This window comes from Salvelinus sp. IW2-2015, linkage group LG15, assembly GCF_002910315.2.
Source record: "Salvelinus sp. IW2-2015 linkage group LG15, ASM291031v2, whole genome shotgun sequence".
Classification (NCBI taxonomy): domain Eukaryota; kingdom Metazoa; phylum Chordata; class Actinopteri; order Salmoniformes; family Salmonidae; genus Salvelinus; species Salvelinus sp. IW2-2015.
In genome coordinates, this window is record NC_036855.1 from 53,139,620 (window position 1) to 53,151,991 (window position 12,372).

The window sequence follows — 12,372 nt, forward strand, 5'->3', positions numbered from 1 at the left end:
CTAAGTTGACTGTGCCTTTAAACAGCTTGGATAATTCCAGAAAATTATGTCATGGCTTTAGAAGCTTCTGATAGGCTAATTGACATCATTTCAGTCAATTGGAGGTTTACCTGTGGATGTATTTCAAGGCCTACCTTCAAACTCAGTGCCTCTATGCTTGACATCATGGGAAAATCTAAAGAAATCAGCCCCCCAAAACATTGTAGACCTCCACAAGTCTGGTTCATCCTTGGGAGCAATTTCTTATCACCTGAAGGTACCACATTCATCTGTACAAACAATAGCATGCAAGTATAAACACCATGTGACCACGCAGCCGCCATACCGCTCAGGAAGGAGACGCATTCTGTCTCCTAGAGATGAATGTACATTGGTGCGAAAAGTGCAAATCATTCCCAGAACAACAGCAAAGGACCTTGTGAAGATGCTGGAGGAAACAGGTACACAAGTATCCATATCCACAGTAAAATGAGTCCTATATCAACATAACCTGAAAGGCCACTCAGCAAGGAAGAGGCCACTGCTCCAAAACCGCCATAAAAAAGCCGGACTACGGTTTGTAACTGCACACGGGGACAAAGATCATACTTTTTTGAGAAATGTCCTCTGGTCTGATGAAACAAAAATAGAACTGTTTGGCCATAATGACAATCGTTATGGGGGTGCTCTGCTGCAGGAGGGACTGGTGCACTTCACAAAATAGATGGCTTCATGAGGAAGAAAATTTATGTGGATATAACATCTCAAGACATCAGTGTGGATAGCAACATCTCAAGACATCAGTCAGGAAGTTAAAGCTTGGTCGCAAATGGGTCTTCCAAATGGACAATGACCCCAAGCATACTTCCAAAGTTGTGCCAAAATGGCTTAAGGACAACAAAGTCAAGGTATTGGAGTGGCCATCACAAAGCCCTGACCTCAATCCCATAGAAAATTTGTGGGCAGAACTGAAAAAGCATGTGTGAGCAAGGAGGCCTACAAACCTGACTCAGTTACACCAGCTCTGTTCTGGAGGAATGGGACAAAATTCACCCAACTTATTGTGGGAAGCTTGTGGAAGGCTACCCGAAACGTCACTTCCGACTTCAACTGTATATACTGTATTGTATACTACACCCCTGACTGTTAAACAGCCATCTCCAGCACATCAGATGCTGCTGCCTATAGACATAGATTAGGAATCACTGGCCACTTTAAGGAAATGAAACACTAGCCACTTTAATAATGTCTCCGTATCTTGCATTACTCATCACATATGTGTAAACTGTACTCTATACTATTCTACAGTATCTTAGTCACTTTAATTGTGTTTAAATATTGCATCACCCATCTCATATGTATATACTGTATTCTATACTTTGCCACTGTATCTTAGTCCAGTGCTGCTCGGACATATATGTACATATTCTTAATCCATTCCTTACTTAGATGTACGTGTTTTTTGGAATATGTTGTGAAACTGTTAGATATTACTTGTCTGTCGGAGCTAGAAGCACAAGCATTTCGCTACACCAGCAATAACATTTKCTAAACACGTGCATGTGACCAATACATTTGATTTGATTGATGACATTAGCAGAGCACAGCTTACCTTGAGGTGAGAGAACCACAGAAGGTTCTCATGTATGGAGTAAACACACCAGGCATGAGCCAGCCCAGTTAGCACAGCCAATACCAACCCTGCTGCTATGACAACAGTCTGCCAAGGCCACAGAGGTGGAATGCTCAGACGGTACCAATTCTGGGAATCTCTCCCAGAGTCTTCCCTTTCACTGACCCTTAAACCCCCTCTTGCTCCACCGCATCTTTCAGCAGACATATCATAACGAGAGATGTCCCAGTAACTCTCCAGCTTGCTCAGTTCTCTCTTGCGTATTTCCATGTCTGGATGCAGGGTTGCTCATGCGCGTCTTGCCTCTAACATCCAGCAGTCACCCGCTGATGAGAAAGTACCCAGGTGGAGTCATGATTAGAACCTCTCCATGTGACCAAGGCTTACTTCCAAGCTCACTCCTCTCATCATCCAGCAAAAAGTCTGGGGGAAAAAAGCTGGCCACTCACTCGGTTTCTGTTTTCCCAGTCGCTCTTTTAAAACTGCCCAATCTCTGTCTAATAACCAGTTGATGAAAAAAAGAAAAGAAAGCAATCACATTCGTTTTACAAGGCCATAAAAAAAAAGCTTTAAAAGCAAAACAATCTGAAGCAAACAGGGACCAGCTCGGTCTGTGTTCTGGAAGACAACTGAAATCGCCGGACAGGGAAGGCGAATCAACTCACAACCGGTGACCTCTCGGCACATCTATTAAAAAAAGAGAGAGAAAGGAAAAAGACAAAGACAAAAAGCCTGGAACATCGTTTGGAAAACCGTTTGTCAGACCGCTTAAATATTTCTAAAAAGTGGAGTGAGAGAGAGAAGAAGTGGACAGAAATAAGCTTCGGTAGGTGCTATAACTGTCATGGACATGACTTAACACGTGATGAATTTAGTAGGACCGGACGCAGCTGCTTCTCTGTGAACAGCGATGTCCCATAGGAAATAACTAAGAGACATGCCTACCTTTCAGAAACGCTACCGTAACATTCAGTCAACGCCGAGCCAAAACCCACCCAACATGCGGACGGTGCTTAAAAACAATATGGAATCRTTCAATTCGGTCTCTTTCAAAACAAGCAGACTCCCAAAACAAAGCAGACATGACCGGCATTCTCCCATGCAGCCCTCAAGTCACAATAGATTAACTGCAACAAACAAATCACCACTGACTCCAAGACAAGGACATTAATATTCTGCATGTTTTACTGCACTTAGTCCCCACTTGATTCAGTCAAGAGACATTGTTCCTGAGGATAGCTGATGAAACATAAGGAGAGCATTGCTTATTCCAGTCATGGTCATCTCTACCCGAAGCCAGAACAAAGCATGAATCATATAAGGTAGTACCGGTAGTCATAGGATACCACTGTCGTCTAGGCTGTTCAGTGTTGTTGCTTTTTCCAGTGTGGATTTAATAGAAAGCCACAACTAGAATAGCATTAACAGGCATCAGGCTTTACACACACACACACACACACACACACTTTTCTGGGAAACTGCTAGGCTCACAATGTGCAGTGATGTCATCCTCCTGAACACTGTGTTAAATAAACACATGGAGTTTGAATACAGGGGAGTCGCTGCTGCCAGCTCTGTAAAGTTACCCGCATTTATTATAAATGAGAACATCTGTCTACCTTCTCTACGTTCACAGAGAGACAGAGGCAGAGAAGGGGGGAAAACAACACAAAGAGAAAGAAACAGAATAAAATCAAAAATGTGCATCCATGCAGGTTAGCTCAATTAGGTGTGCGCTTTGATTTCCGTGACACACTAGCAAATTATTCACAGCGTGGATGAGTGGGCCGAGTTGTGCTGTGCATTTGTGTGGGAGGTATACACCTGGACTCTCAAAGAGAAAACACAGCACCGTGAGGGAAAAAACCTGTCGACTACCACTGCTCCTGACAAAATCAACACCCGGGAATTATTGAGGAGGGAGGCCTGACAAGAAGCTCAAAATGTGGTCCATTTAATGACGTCCCAGACCACAGGAAAGGCACTTCACGTCAGACTGAACATGACATAATATCTCTGGGCAGAATCACATGTTCTTTTATACTGTCCTGGAAGGCTCAGGGTGGATTTGGTAACAACCGCTGGCTTGAATTTCAGGACTTTGGTTATAAAAGGGCTGAAAAACAATCTGACTAGAAAGACGTGGAGAACAAATCCGTCTGTTTCACCTTGAGGTGTTTATGACATCAGGAAATCCAACAAAGGAAATAGGTCATAACTCATGATATGTCATAGAAGTTACACTTAAATCAAGATCTCTTCCTTTCTATACCCTATTCATTATTGCCAACAACTTGACTATATGATTCCTACATGTGAACTTGACGAGGGGTGGGTTGCAGGACAGTCAAGTAACAATGGTGATACAGGGAGGCCATCTTTGGGGGGATTCTCACCTTGATGTTGGAAAACCACAGGTCATTTTCATGGAGTGTAGCCACGTAGATAGGCCATCTTTGGGGGGATTCTCACCTTGATGTTGGAAAACCACAGGTCATTTTCATGGAGTGTAGCCACGTAGATACAGCACAGCATGCCAAGACTAATGCCCACAATCCAACCTATGGCAACCCATAGCACCGTCCTCCATGTCCATACGCCTGAAGAGAGAACAACATAACACAAAACAATATCACATGTCTCCATTGATAGCCTATAAAATCTTTGGCTAAACAAGGTTCTCGTATGTATGCATTATGAGGCAACTATAAGCATCTTACGTTGACCAATGTGACACCATGCCTAACAGGATGTTAGGGATGACCAAGGAGGCAACAAGAGATACTGAGATAGGGTGCAAAAAATGTTTTGGGGTTTTATTTATCAAATTTGCAAAATACAAATTACGACTAGAGAAAATAAATCAAAGTGCTTTAATAAAGACAAAATTGATTCATTAATTGAAAAACAGACTGTCCTAATGTCTCAACTTAAAAAAATAAAATAACAGATCTAAGGTGCAGGAACAGAACGTACATACGTCACCTGAAAAGAAGCGTTTTGACAGAGAGAACGTATGGGGAGTGGTCAGCGCCATTCATTTTAAATACACATCATCATGATATAAAGTGGGAATGTACTGATCAGATTTTAAATATAGTTACCTTTTCATTCTATGAATGAAAAGGTACTTTGCTATTTTAACAAGTCAAGGTGAAAAATAGTTCCTCTGCGGTGAATAGAGGGGTGGCATTTCCCATACTTCAGCATCGGAATTCCGCTCGGACCTCCTTTACCAGAACACAGCCGGCATCCATGCTGCGCAGACATGGTGCCGGTGACTAGAGACACGGCAGTAAACAAGACATTATACAGAACTTTTACTGTTTGCCGATAAATGGTTCAATGAAAGTTAGATGGAGTTAAATATACAAGTGACTGTTACAACGTAAACTATCAAGCATGCATTCAACATAGAGAAACGATGATATCAAATGGCAAGATTSTATTTCTGCAATAAAGTTATGTATGGGATATAAGAAAACAAAAGCAAAGGGTCACGTCCTCATTTCTATATTATGTGTATCGCTAGTGTGTATTTGTGCTGCTAACAGCTTAGCTTCCTCCGCTGTCCGACTGCCCATACTGGGTTCGAACCAGTGATCCTCTGCTACGCAACACGTGATCACCCTCCTTGACAACATTCAAATGGGTTGAGCCCCCTAAAAAGGTACCAATTGGATGGCTCCATCCGCAACATTCCAAGCTAGCTGTAGAGTGAGTTTACGGTACATTCTGAACTCCATTACACTCATCGAGGGTTGGGTATCGTTAAGATTTTAACGGTATTACTACTCTTACCGATACCGCTTATCAATCCGGTACTTTAACGGTATTCTGGTTATTTTTGTAATTTCTTACGAAAAAACCCTGAAACTAATTAAGAACAGAATTAACATTGCTTTGCTTTATTTTATGAAATGTAAAATAAGAAAAAATTATTTACAGCAAAAGAAACAGTAATGTTTTGAACTTATCACTATTATAGACTAATGTTGTGATGATGGAAATGTAAAACAAATTAGATAAACAATATTTTCCTGCAAAAGAAAATACAGTGATGTAGAGCAACACGGGTGGGGCATGCAGGTAGGCTGCAAAAGGACTAACAGTTCTTAGCAGTTCTTCTGGAGAMAGATCAACATATTTGCCTTCTCTGGCAGAAGTCGGGACCTCTCCTGGCTCATTGTGTTCCCTGCAGTCGAAAGTACCCTCTCGCTAGGGGTGGAGGAGGCTTGAGCACAGAGGTAGCTTGTTGCAATGTTTGTGAGGAGGGACAGAGTAGCCCTCTTCTCCCACCACCACATCACAGGATCTTCAGCCATAGGGACGGGAGGTAGGCCTTTGTAGAGCTCGACCTCTAGGTCAACACGCTCGCTGAGGTTGAGGGACGAGGTGTCCTATTGGATCGTCAACCTCAACTCCCTGTCCTCCTGTGAGAACAGCTCCTCCAAGGCACTCCTTGTTTTGTACAATGGAGGGACTGTCTCCTCCATTTCCTCTCCCTCACTCCTCCTCCTGTTGCAGGTGCTCTGTGTGTCTGCTCCGGCTCCTCTGACAGCCCTGGTGTTGCTCCTGTCACATTGGCCTTAACAGTTGCCTTCCTCAGCCTGTCCCAGGTGGCGTCACTTACCGGCCTCCCTTTAAATCTGGGGTCCATTGCTGTGGCCTCATGCAGGAAGGCTTGAATGTCCTCATCCTGATAGCGCTCAGAGAGGTTCTCCCACACCTTCTCTTTGATGGTTGCCACAAACGTTGTATCTTCATGCTTCACAGTGAAGTGCTCATCCAGTTTGTGGAGGATGGGTWTGATCTGTCCACAGGTGRCATTCTWTTCACATGACACMCACAGTGTGGRTGTATAGAGGATTCTCAKGAGCTGGACAAACTCCTCAGCCTTATGGAAGTCCTCGTCCTTCAGACGGTCCAGGTTGTCCTTGGTCATTGCTTTTCGCAGTCGTGGGTCCAAGGCTGCAGCTTGTATCGCTGGATATGGCTCCATGAATCTCTCTATCATTAGAGCGAGTTCCATCTGGTCTTGACATCTGGGATGAGTGCGTGCTGCGGAAGGTCTGAAACAACAACAAACATTTCATTACCGCACAACTTGAATATTGAATTAAATTGTTAAATGTGGGAATTTCAAAATAATACTTCTAATAGATTGAACTGGCTTCTTACCAAGGAGCTGCTGCTTTTCCTTCAAGACTGTTTGGGACATCGAGGATCTCTTGAACCACACAACCACTGCTCTGATTCGGGCTGCCCATTTATCAATGGGAGTCACTTTGTAGATTTTCTGCGCTGCCAGATTCAATGTGTGTGCAAAGCATCCTATTTTTAGGAAGTGTAGYCTCTTGATGGCAACATCCATATTGCCACCATTATCAACCGTCAAAGCGTCAATCTTGCTTGGCTCGATCACAAACTCTTCCAGAATGTCTGAGATCTCCTCTGTCACTACTTCACCAGTTTGCAATTTGTACAATGCCCTGTAGGGGAGGACCTTATGTTTTACACTGCCCTGGCTTGTGTAGTGCACTGTAACAGTGAGATAGTGGTTCTGACAGAGGCTGGTCCACCCGTATGATGTGAAGGCCAGCTTTGGCACATCCTTCAGCTCATACCAGGTAGGAATTAAATGTGTCACTGAGGTAACTCCCGGAGGGAGGGGTACATTTGGGGTTGAGTGCCTTGCTCATCTCTTTACAGTAAAAAAAAAGAGCGTTTTCATGTGTTGAATTATTGTGTTGTTGTGTATTGTATTGTGGAGTGATGGGACTAACATTACAACCCTTTTATACTACTATATCCTAAAAATGAATACAACTCAATATATACTGACAGACTGTTCCCTAAAGCCCTTGGACTCCACTGTTGCAAAGGGGTGTAAGGCCTTTCACTATGAACTTGATCACKGCTCGGTGGCACTCATTCACCCTCTCCTCAGGCATCCTCCCACTAGCTGCCAGCGTGAAGGGGCTTTGGGCTTGTCTTTGGCTTGGACCAGCAGTATTAGAGGGAGGAGTGGTTTGGTTCATTGTAGCTGCAACTTCAACAAAAAAAAGTTGCAACATCTTTAAATGGGTGATTGAATGTATGAACGCACCCATAGCTAAACAATCAGCTGTCTAATGGTTCCTTCTGATCATGAACCCATGTTCGCATAATCTAGTTAACTCTGTGTGTGGGCTCTAGGCTGCTAGCATACATACCTAACGTAGATCGGGCAACGAGAGATGAACTACGAGCTGGGCAGTCGAAAACTGTGCATTTCTCTGCCTGTACACGATGCACTTTCGATAGATGTTTGCTCGTGTTTCTGCCCTTCCAAGCTAAAAAGTCTTGTTGCACTTGTGGCAACGAGCATTGTCAGCATCGACTCTGGTGAAGTGGAACCACACTTTTGAACATGTAGTTCTCCCCGCCATCGTCACTAATTAAGAGCAGGGTTTTTTCTTGTGTGCGCTGTAGCGTGTGAGAGAAACAGGCTCCGCGTGAGAGAGATCTCTCTTCTGGATTGGGAATAGCGAAAATGCCTCATAAACAAATGTCTTAATCTTATTGCAAATTAGAAACGAGATAAAATGTGCAAGATAACGTTTATGTAGCAATAATAAACAGGAAATGTATTTTCTTAAATTTCTCCAGTACTGAAAGCAGAACCGATGTCGGAGCTTATCGATACTAAGGTACACGGTAAGGGGCCCCGTTTAATACCGGGTTTCAGTACCCATCCCTACACTCACCCCTTCTAAASTCGCTACACAGCGAGCTACCCCTGCTGTTGAGCTGAGCCCATCTGCCAATCCGGGTCAATTCACCACTGTAAACGGCATCAGTGTGCTGCTAACAGCTCCACTGTCCGACTGCCCCATACAGGGCTCGAACCAGTGAACCTCTGCTTCACAACACACGTGACCGTCCTTGTTGACAACGCTCCAATGGGTTGAGCCACCCAAATACCAATTGGATGGCTCCATCCGCGAACATTTCAAGCTAGCTGTGGAGTGAGCTCAGTGTACGTTGTTAACTCCATTACGTATTGTTTAAAGGGAGCGTTAAGGTGCATATATGCTATTTGTAAAGCWKTTTTTTTTTTTACTGTGTAACACGCGGTGCTGCCGTCACTCAGGGATTGGTCCAATAGGTTGATATGAATACTGAGCATGACACTAACCGTCTGAAGTCCTCGAGAGGGGCTCTGCTGAAGGGTAGAACCTCTGGTTCAGGACCTCTGGACCAGGCTCCTTACTTCCTTTGCTGCCCTTCCTCTGCCTAAGGGCAGTCATGGTGGCTCACTGGAAAAGGAGGGGCAGCTATTAGTCTTCCACACAAGATAGGGACGTACACACACACACACACACACACACCCTGCCAAGTACCTCAACTCCCCCGCGGAGGAGTGAATCTCTGACTCCTTCGATTCTCTAATCGACATGCGCTGATTCATAAACATGTTTCGTTCTTAAACCCTTACCGTGTACCTATGCATATCCTCTGCCGTGGAGTGCCTTTCTTTGTTTGCTGAAATCCATACTTCTTAATAAACCGTTAATCAAATACAAATTGCAGACTGTTTCCTCGTTGCTGTTGCTCTAAGATGGCAACTCGGCACGAATGCACATCTGCCAATTGGATCTCAACAAGGAAACAGGCTGTAGTTGTATTTGATTAACATTTTACTCAAAAGTATGGATTTCAGCAAACAAAGGAAAGGCACGCAACAGAGGACAAACATAGGTACACAGTAAGTGTTTAAGAATTTACACACACACAGAGAGAGAGAGAGAGAGTAGAAAGTACATTTAAATGCATAAGAGGTAACCATCCGTTCACACACAATTAGAAAATGACCAGTTAAAACGACATCCAAGTGTGATGCTGCTTGACTGAGGCGGTATGTGCCTCCTTCAGCAGGCCATTGTCCTATTGTATTACATCCTATATAGGTTATGGAATTGRAATCATAATGGACACCCATAGTATAATACAAAGCATCTTTCGTATKTACCATGTGTCATTGTATAGGTTGCTATTGACTTAATTTGAACAGCAAAGAGCAATGTTTTCACCGTTACCTCATGGGACAGACTGCACATCAACATGTCCCCTGATGTCATCAAATAGTGACTGACTGTCTATCGAAAGTGTTTYGCGTCTCCATCATCCTATGCTGCCATTACAGTTTTGCAAAAAGAAAAACAACTAAACACAAACACATGTTTGTGGTAACCCATGAAAAAACCGCAAACAAACTACACAATTGTCTCTTGCTTTTCATTCATTCGCTGTTTTCATTCATCACACAGGCCTGGGTTGCTGCGGCATTWCCTACTCACGCCGCTGCTAGAATGTCATGAAATATCAGATCGCATCACTCGCTAATCTCGGTCTCTTCGAATGGACAGCCTCAGTATCGGTTTCATGCTCGGTCGATAGTGAATGTCGTTTTTGATAGCAACAAAAAAGGATTTGATTACACTTGTTCATACATTTATGCCTCACCCTCGACAGCGCTTGCAATCCCTTATTGGATGTCCAAAGGTTTCTCCTCTCTCCCTCCCACCGACACTTGATACATGCGTAGTCTCTAGTTCAGTTGTATAAAGGCTTGAAACAATGTAGCACATTTTCAGACCCRGCGCCTTCTATGTCACCCACAACGAGAAAAAAATAATATTTGTTTAATATGCAGAGATGAAAAACGGATACTTTTTTATGTATACATTAATAAATGAATATGAATAATTCTGGTCCTACAAAAATCGATACATAGAACACAGAATAGCACAGYGCCACATCGTAGTCCAATTGCTTATTATTATCCTGAATGTCAACATCAATTAAAAAAGACAGCAACTCACACAATTGTAAACACTTAGGCTACATTCTGGATGTAAGATGTATAAAATGTTCCACCACCACTATCAGCTTCCGGGAAGTTTGGTGACACCTATTCATTCAAGGGGTTTTCTTTATTTTTACTATTTTCTTCATTGTAGAATAATAGTGAAGACATCAAAAATATTAAATAACACATATGGAATCATGTAGTAACCAAAAAAGTGTTAAACGAATCAAAATATATTTTATATTTGTAATTCTTCAAAGTATCCACCCTTTGCCTTGACGACAGCTTTGCACACTCTTGGCATACCCTCAACCAGCTACACCTGGAATGTTTTTCCAACAGTCTTGAAGGAGTTCCCACATATGCTGAGCACTTGTTGACTGCTTTTCCTTCACTATGTGGTCCGACTCATCCCAAACCATCTCAATTGGGTTGAGGTCRKGTGAGGCTATATGACTGCGCCATCGACTTGATTATTTAGTAGACATCACTTGCTTATATTCAGTCAACAGATATATCTTAAGAATATCATGGAATATAATTGAACATTTTGTTTCTCTTAGAATAAAAACCTTGGTGTAACAACAGTTTTAGTAAGTAATGCTGACGAGTAGAAGCAACAAAACAAGTGTATTTTTCAGGGTGTGCGCGTGCAGGACAGAGGAATAGCAATTCTTACACTATTGTTCTAAATTCAATCACCTTCTTCATCCTCATCATTCAGTTAAATGAAATTCAGTTTTGAAGTTGTGCACAATTATCAGTTTCTATTTGGTTTATGTCRCCCATTCATTGTCAATTAGAAACACATTAGCGCCTTGGTACCCAAAAACATAATCAGTGCTCTAACTCCYCCTTGCKSTGGTCTGGAKCAATGAAGCAGTGACRCAGGGTAACGTACTAAACCACARATTACCTCTAAATCCCGCAGCATAATCTCAAAACTTGTAGTTGAGCATCCACTGTTGCCCTTACACAGCCTAGATGTGTGTTGGGTCATTGTCCTGTTGAAAAACAAATGATAGTCACATTAAGTGCAAACGAGATGGGATGGCGTATTGCTGCAGAATGCTGTGGTAGCCATGCTGGTTAAGTGTGCCTTGAMTTCTAAATAAATCACAGACAGTGTCACCAGCTAAACAYTCCCACACCATCACGCCTCCTCCTCCATGCTTCAAGGTGGGAACCACACATGCGGAGATAATCCRTTCACCTACTCTGCGTCTCACAAAGACATGGCGGTTGGAACCAAAAATCTCACATTTGGAMTCATCAGACCAAAGGACAGATTTCCACCGGTCTAATRTCCATACAGTAGGTTGTGTTTCATGGTCCAAGCAAGTCTCTTCTTATTATTGGTGTCCTTTAGTAGGGGTTTCTTTGCAGCAATTTGACCATGAAGGCCTGATTCACTCAGTCTCTGAACAGTTGACATTGAGATGTGTCTTTTACTTGAACTCTGTGAAGCATTTATTTGGGCTGCAATTTCTGAGGCTGGTAACTCTAATGAACTTGTTCTCTGTAGCAGAGGTAACTCTGGGTCTTCCTTTCCTGTGGTGGTCCTCATGAGAGCCAGTTTCATCAAAGCGCTTGATGGTTTTTGAGGCTGCACTTAAATAAACTTTATTAGTTCTTGAAATTAGTGATGATGGACTGTCGTTTCTCTTTGCTTATTTGAGCTGTTCTTGCCATAATATAGACTTGACTGATTAACTCAAACGCATTAAGGAAAGAAATTCCACAAATTAATTTTTAACAAGGTACACCTGTTAATTGAAATGCATTCCAGGTGACTACCYCATGAAGCTGGTTGAAAGAATGCAAAGAGTGTGCAAAGCTGTCATCAAGGYGAAGGGTGGCTACTTTGAAAAATCTCAAATCTCAAATGTATTTTGATTTGTATAAC

The 12,372-nt window shown here is 42.8% G+C and overlaps 1 protein-coding gene across 1 annotated transcript in view; it reads right to left on the bottom strand.

The window, feature by feature from the left end:
* LOC111973850 (protein C-mannosyl-transferase DPY19L3-like) overlaps positions 1-10,153 on the bottom strand; it is a 40,733-nt gene extending 30,580 nt beyond the window's left edge. Inside the window, 3 exon segments of the mRNA XM_024001271.2 lie at positions 4,085-4,212; positions 8,793-8,913; positions 9,694-10,153. Of these exon segments, the coding sequence (XP_023857039.1) occupies positions 4,085-4,212; positions 8,793-8,904 (240 nt within the window). The 5' untranslated portion in view covers positions 8,905-8,913; positions 9,694-10,153.
* Between the last annotated feature and the right edge of the window lie 2,219 nt (positions 10,154-12,372).